This window comes from Thermobia domestica, chromosome 6, assembly GCF_964235325.1.
Source record: "Thermobia domestica chromosome 6, izTheDome1.hap1.1, whole genome shotgun sequence".
In the NCBI taxonomy this organism is placed as follows: Eukaryota; Metazoa; Arthropoda; class Insecta; order Zygentoma; family Lepismatidae; genus Thermobia; species Thermobia domestica.
In genome coordinates, this window is record NC_137459.1 from 128,498,381 (window position 1) to 128,514,848 (window position 16,468).

The following is a 16,468-nucleotide window of genomic DNA, read 5'->3' on the forward strand; positions in this document are numbered from 1 at the left end:
TTATATATATCTATATCTATTTATCTATATATATATATATATATATATGGTGCTTCAAAAATCCCTTACCACCCGTTTTAAAATTCGTACGGATGTATTTATATTGAACTTGATGTAGGAAATATACAATAGGACTAGGGGCAAACCTTTTGAATGATGGTTCGAAGACGGCTGCCATCTTGAATTTCAATTTTTTATTTCAAACGATGGATGGGTCATGTAATATATGACTTTAGGTTATATTATATATATATATTAGCCTTTGGCTAGCTGGGCGCTCTGCCCCCAGACCCACGATTGTGCTCGGCCTACGGCCTTGCATTTCTTATCTATCGGCCTTTGCATCAACAGTGAATTGCGTGAACTTGCTCTTCATATTTCCTGAATCAGCCCATCCGGGGGCTTCGCCCCCACTGTCTTTGCTCGGCACCTCTGGAAACCACAATTCTATCGTTTCTTTTCCTATTTTAAATATCTAAAAGATAAGATTTTGTATAACAAGAAAACGCCCATTTAAATAGCATGGGAATTTCTTCATTCCCCTTTAGACCCCTAAAAATTAAAAATATTCACTGTTGGCAATTTTCCTGTCGGTTAGTCCTGGAAGGCTACAATCATGCTAAACTTCATCATTCCAATCCTGCCGGAAGTACCTAAACATTTTGGGATGTAGAAGACGTCCCATATAAATAACACGGGAAAGATTTTTCAGTTCCCCATAAAAACACTCTACGGTTGGAATTTTTTATTTTTGAGGATTCACTTAGGTAACGCTAACGAAAACGTATAAGCATACCGAATTTCAAGTTTTATTCCAATTCTAAGTACCTAAAAAACATGAGATTATAGTTCCAAAAAAGGCCCATATAAATAACACGGGGAAATTCTTCATCCCCTCTTTAGACCCCCTAAAAATTAAAAATATTCACTTTTGACAATTTTTCTGTAAGTTTGTCCAGAAAAGCTACAATCATGCCAAATTTAATCATTGTAGCCCTACAGGAAGTGCTCAATAATTTATGTCAGTTCATGTAGTTTTATGTAGTTAAGATATATATATATCTATACTGTACAGGGTCCTATACTTAGGGTTAAAGTGTCAGTCTGGTAAATGGCGTTCCATGCTTCTTCCACCTTGTTTGTAGCTAGTCACGACTTATCACTAAGTTGACAGGCTGGACCAAACGTTTTCCAATCAAATCCTACATATACTCAATGGGGAACAGCTGATTGAATAGGCAGAAGGAGTTGATGCACGCTTTGGAGTGCACATGGTAAACGTAAGTGGTATGGAAGCGGACATTATCCTGTTGGAACAGCAGCAGAACAGGTTGTATGATGATGTGTATGTACGTTGCACTGGCCAATATTTCTTGTATGAACACAAGAGGCAGTCATTTTAGACTATGACCAAACACCACGGCACCTATCGGTGTTATATATGCAGTGGAAGGTGTCGCTAACTAATAGACGCCGCACCCGCAAATGACCATTATTACTACTGTGGCAGGAGAATGACCTCTCATTACAATGCTGTGCGATTTGTATCTTAATTGCTTCTTTTGCAACAACAGCATTGAGGATGGTTCCATGATGGCAGGCAAGAAAGAACACTAGTGAACGAAACCCATAATCCTAGTCCTACATGCAGCGAACAGTTGGAGCCGTCATAGCTGATACACCGGGTGCAACTTTGATCGTAATGTGATGTGGCCGCCGTGCGATCCGCACTGGCAGCTCGTCTGATGCGACGGTCCAAGCTAGTATCTGTAGGGCTCTTCTGTCGGAAACCGGGCTAATATGCATATGCACCTTCCTTGAATCGATGGCAACAACAATGATGCTCAGCGGACATTTCCTTTGCAACATGTTACACATTCCGTAGAACGACCACGCAGCTTCTCGCAAACCTACGAGACGACCATGCTGAAACTTCTTTTATTGCACAAACTGAATTCGTCTTCACTTCACTGTTAGGTCCTCACAACGTTCATGCACCAACTTTATGAACTGCTGCATAGTACGGTGCTAGAAACTATAGACCCAGATTGAAGTATCCACAGCCAAATACTCTCATTCTATTGCATCCATAAAGTGGCGAGCTGATCGCAACATGTACATTTATCAATAAACTACACGAATACGATATTTTTACAACACTTCCTTCCGGCTATACATTTTTCAACAACGTATTTGACAGGAGATGAACGGATTTCTTTGATTGTAATTTAATGTTCTTGTTAATTAACGAGACAAGACGGAAGGGAAGTTGCGGTTAGACTATTTCTTTTTACTGAAAATTTTCATCGGATAACAAGAACTTTAGGTTTCTTCTCTCCCTGATCTTTCGTAGATTTTAACATTCTTCTTCTCAATTTATGATTAAAGAAATCCTTTGGATAACAACCGAACGGAATAGTGGTTTCGATTGATTTTTTTCTCTTTTTACTAAAGGAGTGTTCAAAAGTCTTAAGTGCGTTCTCGACACGTCTCTTTGGATGCCGAATTCTCTCATGGCTATGAAGTTATGCTACGCGTATTCGGCTAAGGAGAATCGTGTTCGATTGCTGACAAGAGATTATGAGACTTCGATTTCAGATTAGACTGTGAATCCGTCACACATAGCCTATGCTGAAAAGCGATATTTTGTATCAACTTTCAATATCAGCAGGGAAAGGCAGGATAAAACTTTCAACTACCTGTTTAAGGAATTCACTTTTTCAATAGACACAGTTTTCAATAATTCAAAGGGAAGTAAATTTTCCGCTAATATAAAGTTGCATTTGAATAAAGTAATAGTTACCCGGAAGTACAGTTACGAAGTAACATTACGAAGACAAGGACGGAATGTCTTTCGTCCTAATCCGTTTTAAACAATGAATCAACATGTGCAATAGTAGTTAACAAAAAACCTTATGCAAGTACAAACCCAAGATTGGCAGAAAACGATTACATGTAAAATTCAAAAAAGACAATGCACTACGAACTGGCTTCAACGTTTACAAAATTTACTGTAGTCCTTGCAATTTAAGCTTCCTCACAAGCATAAATTTCATTATCCCCTCCCCAACTTTAATGTTTTGAGGAGCACAAATATACAAATAATAGTATATTCTAAATTTCAACATACTCAAGTACGTGAATTATGAATTATTACTTACGATTTTTCTGTTCTGAAGGGCTTATTGCACGCAACGCAAAAATATGAAGTACCACCCGAATCATCACTTCCAAAGTCTCCACTCGGTTTCACCTCGCCAAACTCTTCAGCAACCTCAGCTTCAAGTTCCTATTTAAGAAATAATATGTATATCAATTCCTTTCTCTTCTGTTAAATTAGTACAAAACCCTCTATAAAGACATGTTACACACATCGACTAGTATAAGATGTAGAAATACATATATAATCCTGATGACTGACCTTCTACCTATACATATACCTACCTATACCTATAATGTTAAATTCTAATCTTTCTATTTTACTGCTGGATAAGAAATACCTAATACATCTAGTGATTAGAGAAATCTTTTCTGAACTCGCGACCAATTAATGATAAATCCTAGAATAGGGTACTATCTTTCTCGAAGTGGGAAGTTTCGTAACTAACAAACTTAGATTTCTATTTCACTAATTATGATTACAATCATATTTAAATATACATGGTTCCTTATTTTATTACAGCGGTGATGTGTAAGATGTGATACAAACGCCTTTTTGTTTTATATATTAGTTGCTGCACTTCTTTATACGCTAAACTCACTGTATTGATCTGAGTACTGAGTTGTAAATTAAATATGACATTTTTTTTCTTTTTAACTCTTTCTTTAACTAGGAAAATCGATAAACTCTCTTTGATTAGAGCGTGATATTCTGTATGTAAACCGGTATAATAATATTTCGGTATCTTCAAGTCCTGGACATTCTTTATTCTAGTGTTAGTATGTTACCCAAGTTTATTTATTATTATTATTGGTGTTTGTGTAAATAATAGCAACATTCTTTGGCAGAAACAAAAATAGCTAGCCCGCTCTTCCGGAGGGAAGAAGGGATTTCTTGTTTTCGAGCCCGGGAAACTTCCGTTTTACATCTGAAATAACTTTTTCTTATAGCGCTCTGTGTGAAACTGAGAGAAGCATCACCCTCTTGAGTATAAAAGCAACGGAATTACGATGGCAAATGTTCAACGTTTGATAGGCTGTCCTATGGTTTAGGACAAGACACTGACTCGGGCTGGTTGTAGTGAAACCAGGTAAAATAACACCTTTGGTGGCAGGTTTTAAAGCCTATGGTAATGGCATTTGTAAGATACGTTAAGATCTTTAGCTGATTAAATTTTAATGTACTCAGATGAATACTTCTGAGTTGGGAGTTCCAGTTCTGAAATAGGAAACTGAGCTCTCACTTAAGGATAGGGCTGATACGAGACTGCGAATGTATAGGTTTTCTTTTGACTTACAGAAATTATATAGGAGTTGTTAAGAGTATTTGTTTTGAATCCTACTGCTTATATGGAAATTAGATATTTCCGCTATTTCTATAGGGAGTATTTACGCTCTCTCAGACGCATATTATATATATATATATATATACTATATAAAACTACATGAGCTGACATAAATTAAACGGGTACTTCCGGCTGACGCGGAAAGTTGAAATTTGGCATGATTGTAGCTTTTCAAGACTAATCGACAGGAAAATTTCCAAAAGTGAATATTTTTAATTTTTAGGGACTCTAAAGGAGGGATGAAGAATTTCCCCATGTTATTTAAATGGGTGTTTTTTTGGACCTTATAATCTCATGTTTTAGTTACTTGGAATTGGAATAAAAACTTGAAATTCGGTATGCTTGTACGTTTCCGTTAGCGATAACTAAGTAAATAAGTAAAATAAAAAAAAAAAATCCAACTGTCAAATGGTTTTATGGGGAACTAAAAAATCTTTCCCATGTTATTTATATGGGACACCATTTACACCCCGAAATTATTGGGCACTTCCTGTAGGGCCATAATGATTAAATTTGACATGATTGTAGCTTTTCGGGACTAACCGACATAAAAATTGCCAAAAGTAAATATTTTTAATTTTTAGTGGGTCAAAAAGGGAGATGAAGAAATTCTTCATGTTATCTAAATGGGCCTTTCTTTGGACCTATAATCTCTTATTTTAGGTACTTGGAATTGGAATAAAAACTTGAAATTCTGTATGTGTATACGTTTTAGTTAGCCTTAACTAAGTAAGTCGCTAAAAATAAAAAATTCTAACTGTAGAGTGGTTTTACGGGGAACTGAAAAATCTTTCCCATGTTATTTATATGGAACATCTACACCCCAAAATGTTTAGGCACTTCCAGCAGCATTAGAATGATGAAATTTCGCACGATTGTAGCCTTCCAGGACTAACCTACAGGAAAATTGCCAAAAGTGAATATTTTTAAGGGGTCTAAATGGGGATGGAGAAATTCCCATGTTATTTAAATGGGCGTTTTCTCGGGATTCAAAATATTATCTTTTAGACAGTTGAAATAGGAAAGAAAATAAAATGAAATGAAATGAAGTATCTAAGTTTTACGTCTCACGGTTATGCCGGTTAGGCTAAAGGAGACGGTGATGATGAGAAATGAATGAAATAGTGGAATGAACAAAGTGGAAGGAAACGGGAGAACCCCGAGAAAACCCACGACCTCAAGCACCGGAGGTGAACGCTCTACCACTGAGCCACCACGCCCCCGAAATAATAGGAAAGAAAAATTGAAATTCAGAAGAATTGTGGATTTAAGAGGTGCGAGGCCGTAGGCCGAGTAAACGTGAGGGTCGGGGGGCGAAGCCCCAGCTGTGCTAAATTCAGGAAATGTAATTAAAGAGCAAATGCACAAAATTGACTCTTGATGCAAAGGCTGATACATAAGAATGCGTGGCCGTAGGCCGAGCAAACGCGGGGGACTGGGGGCGGAGCCCCCAGCTAGTCAAAATCTAATTATAAAGGCTTATGTACTGAAGCTACATACAAACACAGTAGGAAGAAATACTTAAACAAATCCAAGTGTTCGCAAAATTTCAACGTGCAAGGCGCGCGATGTGTTTTCAATTGTTTTACATAATGTTTGTGAAGAAATATGTCAACACCGAGAAACAACACAATATTATTGTGTCATTTCTACACTGCACTAGAGCTCGCTAGTATATATATACACAGAGTCTTAAAAAAGTCCTGCAAAAAAGTAAAAAGCTGTAACTTTGTAACCATTTATTGTATTTGTACAAAACTTTTAGTGAACTTGTAAGGAAGTCTGAAATTTTGTTTCCAGGCATTTTTTCAACGCCAAACCTCCAGCTGAGCACCATTTACGTCCAAACATTGCTGAAGTCTTTTCGGGAATCCAAGAATGGCATTTCGACGTTCATTGAAACGGCACACCACACATTTAACTTTGGAGAATCACGAACATGTGTCTCAAATTCGTGTGGATTCTCAATTTCCCAGATTCTACAATTGTGTCGGTTTACCTTACAAGACACGAAACGTGGATTCATCTGAGAACAGTAACTTTAAAAGAAGCCCTGGATCACTGTTCAACCGTGCGAGCATCATTTCACAAAACTCACTTCTTATGTCACAGTCTTCTTCCGTCAATTCCTGTACAAGTTTCAACTTGTGAGGCACTTTATTTTCTTACAAACGATATTATGTAGCGTTGTCATTGGCACTCGCAGCTCCAAGGATCTGCGTTTCAACGATTTCTTTGGACTTCGCAACACGTTTTCCTGCACGGACTGAATCACATCAACACTGGTCGTTGGCGTTCCGCTACGATGCAAGTCCAAGACACTTCCGGTAGCTAGGAACTTATCGTACCATCTTTTGATACTTGAACCTGCAGGTGGTTGTTTCTGATATTTTTGTCCGAATTTTCTTCTCACCAAAACACTAGATTTTAAGTCACAAAACCACGCCACACACTGTGCTTTCTCTTGAGTAGTCGACATCTTTGTCACGTGATTTGCGGTTATGATGTCAACGTTTACATCCGCTCATTGTTGCCAACAAAAATTTTAACATTTCCACTAAACATTACAAACAAAATACAAAGTTGTAAGTAGTACTTTCAAAGTTAGGGCTTTTTATTTTTTTGCAGGACTTTTGGAAGACTGTATATATAAAAAGGCCAACTGTATGTTGTAAATTGTTTAACGAATACAAAAGTTTTGGGTTCGAGTTCCCTGACGGCAAGATTCATGTAAGGCGTGTCTGTTTTGGTAAAGTAAGTCCTACTCCTTAATTATAAAGACTGAGGACTTATATTGTAGTATTTACTCAAATATTTCTTGTTCTGTAGTGAAGAACATACGTCTCAAGTAATCCTAACCTATCCTGTAGATAAATTGTATCTAGAATCCTTTTATAGTAAACCAGTCTATAACAGGCTAAGTTGCGAGTAGGAAATAGGCCAGGTACCTAATGAGAGATTAAAAATGGCCCAATGAAATTTTTCGTCTGCTTACAGTGCTTATAAACTCACCCACTTGCTATATTTTATGACTTCACTAAGTACTAATTAAACTAGTTCACCAATTAAACTTATAGTTTATATCCATCACTGTAAGGCTGCAACCGTAGACCAAAATTCCTCGACTTTTGCTCTGGGTGTATTCCATGGTATATTATATATATATATATATATATATATATATATATATATATATATATATATATATATATATATATACTATGTGATCAAAAGTATCCGGACACCCTCAAAAACATATAAGGTGCATTCTGCTGCCACCTACTGCCAGGTACTCATTAAACATCGTGAGAAAGCAGAATAGGGCGCTCCGCGGAACTCACGGACTTCGAACGTGGTCAGATGATTGGGTGTCACTTGTGTCAGAAGTCTGTACGCGAGATTTCCACACTCCTAAACATCCCTAGGTCCACTGTGTCTGATGTGATAGTGAAGTGGAAACGTGAAGGGACACGTACAGCACAAAAGCGTACAGGCCGACCTCGTCTGCTGACTGACAGAGACCTCCGACAGTTGAAGAGGGTCGTAAAGTGTAATAGGCAGACATCTATCCAGACCATCACACAGGAATTCCAAACTGCATAAGGATCCACTCCAAGTACTATGACAGTTAGACGTGAGGTAAGAAAACTTGGATTTCATGGTCGATCGGCTGCTCATAAGCCACACATCACGCAGGTAAATGCCAAACAACGCCTCGCTTGGTGTAAGGAGAAGGAAACATTGGACGTTTGAACAGTGGAAAAACGTTGTGTGAGTAACAAATCACGGTACACAATGTGGCGATCCGATGGCAGGGTGTGGGTATGGCGAGTGCCCGGTGAACTCCATCTGTCAGCGTGTGTAGTGCCAACATTAAAATTCGGAGGAGGTGGTGGAGGGGGCTTGCACCCCTTGTTGTTTTGCGTGGCACTCTCACAGCGCAGGCCTACATTGATGTTTTAAGCACCTTTTTGCTTCCCACTGTTGAAGAGCAATTCGGGGATGGCGATTGCATCTTTCAGCACGATCGAGCAACTGTTCATACTGCACGGCCTATGGCGGAGTGGTAACACGATCATAACATCCCTGTAATGGACTGGCCTACACAGAGTCCTGACTTGCATTCCATAGAACACCTTTGGGATGTTTTGGAACGCCGACTTCGTGCCAGGCCTCACCGACCTACATCGATACCTCTACTCAGTTCAGCACTCCATGAAGAATGGGCTGCCATTTTCCAAGAAACCTTCCAGCACCTGATTTAAAGTATGCCTGCGAAAGTGGAAGCTGTCATCAAGGCTAAGGGTGGGCCAATACCATATTGAATTCCAGCAGTACCGATGGAAGGCGCCACGAACTTGTAAGTCATTTTCAGCCAGGTGTCCGGATACTTTTGATCACCTAGTGTATATATAGTTGTATTAATTGAAGGTAGATATTACACTCAGTGTTGGTATAACCTGAAAAGAATCCAGAGCAAAAATTTGATTCAAAAAAGACGGAAAATGTTGAAGTGAATGCCTACCTCCATTAGTTCTTCAAAATTAGGAATCTTCACCCACTCAGATTCCTCATAATTCATGAATTCTCGTTGATTTTGCTTCAACTTTTGAACACGTTTTGCTTCAGCCTTCTTTGCCTTCTCAGCTTTTTTCTGCTCAACATTTTTCTGAAATAAATTCACATGACACACACAATGACAATTATGGGCTGAATTAACAAAGACATTCTGATTTCATTACCTACAATGACATTTTACAAACACTCATGCTGTCTTTCTTAGCAAGCCAATGTAATAGAACAGTTTTAATTTTTTCTTTCTTCCAACGATGGTTTACAGGCATGTTCCGAATTCAGAAATTTAGTCTCAGAACTTATTAATCCTTCAAGGTAGAAAGTTTTCTGTCCGACACAATAAATTATTTACTTGAAAATTCACACACACTGAATAAAAACAATACGTTATCACACATTTAAATTTACATTATATCGTTAAATGTGTGTCTTAGATATTTTGTCTCAATTCAATAATTTTAATTTTTCTATTAATTTGAAAATTTTAAGAATTTTCCTATCTTTTTCCAGGAGCATTTTATTTCTAAGACGTGAAAAAATGTTGGATTGTGGCGAACTTCTCCATCGTTATTTGGAGTAAAGTTTCTATCAGTGAGACAGCATTTGGGTGCTGCATATATCTTGATAGCTTCTAAGAAGTCTCCGTGAAATGAAAAGTTTACTCTCCCCTCCCTGGATAAAGGATCCCACACAATCGTTACGGAAATTGGATTTCGGTGGAATTGCTTGAAACCGTGATATGTTGTAGATATTGTTATCCAGAGAAAAAGTCTCAATGGTCACAACCACCAATCACTGACCGTTTGGCCACTACAGGGCCACTTTCTTGAAAACAGCAGAAAGTAGCGATATTCTGGTGGAATTGTTTGAAATCCTGAAAAGGGTTAGATGATCTTATCCTATCCCACAATTTGCAAAAGAGATGGAGAAAATAGCGCGGACGCAATGTCAACAACATATCAGGGTTTCAAGCAATTCCACTGAAATCCAATTTCCATAAGGATTGTGCGGGGTCCTTTAGCCGAGCAGCGTAAGTTAAATTTATAAATATGAACAATAACATATACGGAAAGGAAAAGAATACAAAAAGTGAATGTGTGTGTGAGAGAAAGAAAGAAAATAAATAAAAATCTTACAAAAGAAGAAAAGAAAATATCGAGTAAGTAAGAACTTTTGTGAATAGCTATATTTACATTAAAATTATTTCAATCAACAAAATTCTAAAAATATATTAAGAGCAGTTTACGAAAATCAGATTTGTTGTTCGGTTCTGCAAAATCACGGATAAAACGCTAGGCCGTACCCTACCTACCTACTTTTCCACACCAGACGTTAACACTCCATCAGCGCTGGCGTTCCATTTTGCGAAGCGAAAGTGGATTTGTTACTGACCAATAGTGCATGTTCCTTAGGTTAAAATTTCTATGATTGGTAAAGATTGCCTCACCGGGGAATAGGATACACGACAAATCTGGATTGTTGTGCCCTAACATTCATGTGCAAAACCGAACACGGTTCACAAAATCATTCACATGTAGTTCCGGATAGATGGAGATGTGATATGGGTAAAACGTATGTGTATGCAGAATGCGTAGTACACTTCGCTGACTCATACCACCGTCCCTAACAATATCACGGACGCTAATGTGTGGATTCACAACAACAGAGGCTAGAACATTTGTTGCACCCACCTCACCTGTAATTGGTTTGCTCCGCACACGCGGTATAACACACTTGGTGTCCCTTAATTTCAAGGTGTAACCAAAACAACGTCGCGATAGCTGCCATCTGTCCGGATAGCTATCTGCGTACACACGACAGGCTTCTGAGGTATTCATTCTGCATTCATCATAGACCAGGATCACGTAGGCTTTTTCTGCGTTTGTAAATACCTCGTCTTCACTCTTACCACTACGACTGCCTGTTATGAACTAGCACGATCTCGTGGCTCGGCAATCGCAACAAGCTCCGAGTCATGGACTGCTTTGTCAGACACCTCTGACGGCATACGTACCGAAGTACTGGCAGTCACGTGGGTCACTTGTCTTTCTGTTTACAACGATTCCCATAATGCGTTAATACAGGGCTCCTACTGATCTGAAGAAATCTATTTCCCTGACCTTTGGCTGGAAATTCCATGACTTTCATGATAGGTGTCGGATGACGTTAACATATAAATAAGGAATAAAGGTGAATATTTATATATGAGAACATTTATTCCATGGAGACAAATAGTAATCAATTGCTCATATGTACATTTTACTTACCTCCCATAAAAATCTGAGCAACGTTCCATACTGTGATCATCAATATCTACCCACAAACGTCTGATGATAATTACTCTGAAGATACGACACTTTTTATACATTCATTTAATAATGACAAAGCTCTTAAAATATTCACTTCCAGTTTCAATAATGATATGTTACTTATCCAATACTGCAATTATTATATTACCTACAAACAACTGACACTGAAACAGTACATATAAAACCAAATACATATTATAATGGTTGGCTAAGCTGAAATTGGTGTACAATTAATGTTAAAAGAAGTATATTTTATAAAATTTCAATAACTTTCCCTGATTTCCAGTCTTTTTCCCTGAGCTTCCTTGACCTGCGCCATTTTCCCTGACCAGTAGGAACTTTGTAATATGTGCAGTAGTAGCATGAGACAAACGGTGTTGTATTTCTCCGCGTGTGCCTTTTCATGTTATTCATGTTTTTGTCTATAGCTCCATTACAAAAATTCACTTCATTCCTGATGTCCCATAATTTTTGTCGATAATTATCCTACCACACTATACATCAGTTTGATGAGCCCCATATGATATTGCTGTTTATATCAAACCGTATATCGTTAGCGTCTCTCGTTTTTTCGATATTTCGGTGGAATAAAATAATTTCACAAGACTAAATAAGGATTATAAGCCTAAGTAAATGATAAAACAATGTTGGAGAAGTGGAAACATCCCAAGAAAAAAGTTCAAGCAACGTCCTATAATTGAACTTCAAGTCATGGGCATTACCACTTAATCACCCAGTCTTCTTTCATGTAGTACATTAATACAATCTCGTTAAATCTGCAAAATAATAATAATTAATAATAAATAAAAATACAAGTTAATTCCATACTTACTCGTTGCGCTTTCACTCTTGGGTCACGTTTTTTTACAAACGCTACTAGGGCTCGAATTTGTTCGTTGCGTTTCTTCTTCCTTTCAGCTCTTATCTTATTGTTCTCCTTTTCCATATATTTTGCCATACGTTTATTTTCAGCTTGTAGTATATTGAACTTACGAAACCATGCATATGATTTAGGTGTTATATAGTTTTCCCAATATGAATAAAAAGGTCCCACAACCTAAAGTGAAGTACAAGTTCCATCAATGACTGAAAATATTATATAACTTTCAACAGATTCCGTTTTGAAATTGTTATTTGATTCAATAGAAAATATATTAAAAACTTACCTTTTTTTCTTACTCAAGAACACCGTTTTATACACTGTGTACTTTTCGGCAAATACTTATTGTCATTCTCAGCAATCCTTTAGAAAACTACTATTGCCTGACGAACTACATTACTGTTTATATAGTATAAATAAATATGTATAAATAAAAATGTACATAAATAAAGGAGTATTTTTGAGTAAGAAAAAAATTATAAGATTCTGTCTTATTGAAACTATACCTTGAAATCTGATATTTCATCAAAACATTTAGATTTCTGATTCATGAAAAGATGAAGGTTTCGGAAACGTCTGGTTTTTAGTGCAACCCTTCAATTAAACTTTATCATCAATTACAATTTAGACAGTGACCTACTCTTCTGTTTGACAATACATGACAAGTTTAAATATTAAATTAAGGAATGAAACATGCACCCATCTTCCACTGATATTTTGTTCTAGAAGTGTTAATTTTATATTGGATGTGCTCAAGGGGGCCGATCCTGGGGGACAGCCCCCCCAAAGCTCATGTGGGCCCCTCCATGGGGGGCCCAAAATGATAAGTTGAAGTCGGTTCTCCTATTTTTATATGTCATTCATTTTCCCCTTCTATTAATGCGTATCTCCCTTTAGCAAATCTATTTTATTGATAAACCCCTCCCTGACCTGAAACTATTGTGTTACAGTACGTAAATATGTAAATTACATCACGCATAATACTCTTCCTCTGGCTAAAGGAGCTAATTCGTGCATTGTTTCTGTTGCTTTTAAAGTTTCGCACCTAAAAGAATAAAAAGACCATTTAAAAAGCAAAGGAAAGAAAGAATGAATGAAAAAGACCATTTAAAAAGCAAAGAAAACGGAAAGAATGAATGATTGAAAAAAGAAAAATGGAATCTTAATATTCTGTTGGTTAAGGATCATTCATGTTTTGTTATAATTTAAGAAAAGAAAAGATATACAAGAACAATAAACTACAAAAGAACTCACAAAAGTAGTTATTAAATATATGCGTCAAACTTCTGTTTCGATTTAAATATCTAAATCCCTATTCTAAAAATTGTAAATGAACCAAATTTTGTTGCTAAAATATTTGACGAAATCGCGCTGAATTGGCAACACTGTTTACGAAAGAACAAAAAACTATATTTGTCCAATAAATCGGTGGCGCAGCGCAAGAGTGAGTAATTGTTGGTAGAGTAGTTGTGTGATTATAAACAATCGATTCGCCCCCTGACTCGTTTGGATTACTCGAAGTCGAAGAAATCAACGACTGTGAAATGCAAGCTGTTCAATCATCACTTTAGAAGATCAACTTTTAACAGAAAATACACTGCTAACAGAACATACACTGTGATTGTGAATAAAGTTATAAAAATTTTCTGTAAAGCGATGGAGAAAAAGAAGCAGAAAACGTTATACAACTATTTCATGAAGAAGACAAAACATGTAAGTACATAATACTGTATAATATCTGGGGAAGGGGTTCAATTTTGGGAAGTGAAAACTTAATCTGCTTGTCCTGCATAATCTAATGACTGTTACAAGCCGCGGCGCAAATCTGTCTTCAACTTTGGGGGGCACGGGTAAGACAGTTCCCATCAGTGGCGTATTTCAGGGGGAGCTTTCGAGCTTAAGCCCCCCGAAATTTTACTTACTATTTGAAAGTAAATGAAATATCTTGCAGAATTTTCACATTTCCAGCAAAAAGTTAGCAAAGCCCCCCTCCCCGAAACAAAATCGTAAATACGTTACTGGTTCCCATATTATATATATACATTCATTCTGAGAAGGGAGCTGACAGGGGCTTATTCTGGGAAGGGAAGAGATGAGACTCATATTACAGTAAATGAATCTAGGTGAAAATGTTGTATATTATATATATACACCTTCTGCATCTGAATGGGCCCCCCAAATTTACAGAGAAATCGGCGCCCTTGGATGTGCTTCACCCACCAACAGATAGTCTGCAAGAAACAGGATTGTAAGAAAGTCTTCATATAACACGTTTGTTTACAATCCTCATTGGCACGATCTAGAATTGCAACACATACACAAAATACCACATCAGCAGCAAGTCACCATGAGCACATCTCATTTCGCAAATTCATGTTTTTATTTCGGCTTTACTGCCGTAATTTTCACTCTACAAGGCTGGGTCTCTACTCAGTAAATAGTCATCCTTTGAGTAAGGAAAGGTATACTTTAACTACACGTAGAAATTAAATTTGAAATTTATGAGCTATTTTTCTACAAGATACACAAGATATGAGCTATTATCCTACAAGCACGCATAGTTTTAAATATATCCTCCTCTGTCTTCAAAGTATTTAAAAATAGAAGCTCGTTACATGCGTATTGTTATAAGTTTCAGACAAAACCAGTTTTGCGAATATTCAGCTCTAAATGTCATTTTCACACGTTTTCGGAAGCCTCTAGCTCTTAAAGTGAACGATATTTGGCATATGTTCATCAAATTTTTTGTTTCTTCTGATAAGAGCTATCACCTCTAAAATTTATTACCACGGTTATGGGAACACCCCTATGTAGTTTATGTATGGCACAGGTAACTACATCTTTTTCAAACTAAACTTACAGATTTATGTAAGAATTTGTGATTTTCTAAACAAAATCCTAGAACTTTCTACAATTTTGTTTTCTTCTGAAGCGGGAATATAAAATGGTCACAAACATATATAAAATTCAATAGTAACATTATCAAAAACTCAAATTAGCTTCTAATAATAATAATATGTAGCCCCCTGCATTATTGCACTTTTTTATTTTGTAACTTATTTTACTTTTTGTTTGTTGAAGTTCAGTGTTCCTCTCCAGCACCAAGGTTATATAAGTGGATCTACAGTTTAAGGTGGTATTTGAAACACCGTAATGCGTTCTAAGTTATACGGTAATGCTCTCAGCAGCATCCGGAACTACGTGCGCCAAAGACTCACGCGCTAGCCACTAGGGAGAACCTGGATATTTCGTAGTGTACAGTAGCTAGGTATATATTTTCAATGTGCACTTTTCAGTATATTTTATCTAATGCGTTTTGTGTATCTTATGACTGTTTTTGAATATCCTTAACATTATTATTATTAAATCTCGTTAAATTTATGGTTGCCCTATACACAATTCAGTTCCTATACGTATGTACGAAGTACTCCGTGGGTAGAGATGACTGACGCAAGTTTACTAATTAAGGGTTGTAGATTAGAACAAAAGACAGTTGAGCAAACACAGGCGACACAAAGTTTGTTTATTTATATGTATGAGTGTCTTTTCCCTCCCTTTTTATCTTTCCTCAATATTTTGTAAATTTTGTAAGTTTACTCATATTTTTACTTTATTATCAAGGATTGCTAAGTGAAATTTTCTGATCTGGGAGTACTTAGTGTTGCAGTCATGCCTAATTTATTTAAGGCATTTTAACTTTTACTCAAATATACAGCTATTTTCTTTCCATTTGTTCGTTTGCGTATTCTCTCTCATATATATTTAGCCGATCATACAAAAACACCAGCAAAATTAAGTTAAATAACTCATTCTGAATTTTGTTGTCTTGTTGCACAATATTTTATTCAACATATCAGCTCTTTCAGGAAATTAGTTATATCTGTGTCACCCTTCAAGCTATGTAATATTGTTTCATTGCATTGCGTCGAGTGTGTTAGAAACTTGTGCCTGCCTTCGTAATTAGAAGTCTTCTAGCAGAGGTGATTCACTGCAGGTGTGTGAATAGAATGAGTATATTTTGTCATGTGCTGTGTAAGATGTATTATCAAGTGATTGGGATTAGACTAGGAAATAGATTTCTGGGCTTTTGAGATTTATAGCTTTGTTAGCCCGTCTCGTATGAGGGATGACGTCCCTCGGTGATCACTGTTCGGGGAATTGGGGAGGACTAAAGGAATGGGGAAGGAAGTGATCTGGGA

At 36.9% G+C, this 16,468-nt stretch overlaps 1 protein-coding gene across 2 annotated transcripts in view; it reads right to left on the reverse strand.

The window, feature by feature from the left end:
• LOC145688198 (dnaJ homolog subfamily C member 21) overlaps positions 1-16,468 on the reverse strand; it is an 80,826-nt gene that overhangs the window by 26,739 nt on the left and 37,619 nt on the right. For both annotated transcript variants that reach the window (XM_081762077.1, XM_081762078.1), the window contains exons 5-7: positions 12,222-12,446; positions 9,031-9,174; positions 3,162-3,289 (exon numbers count right to left, since the gene is read on the reverse strand). In XM_081762077.1, the coding sequence (XP_081618203.1) occupies positions 3,162-3,289; positions 9,031-9,174; positions 12,222-12,446 (497 nt within the window). The remainder of the gene's footprint in view (positions 1-3,161; positions 3,290-9,030; positions 9,175-12,221; positions 12,447-16,468) is intronic.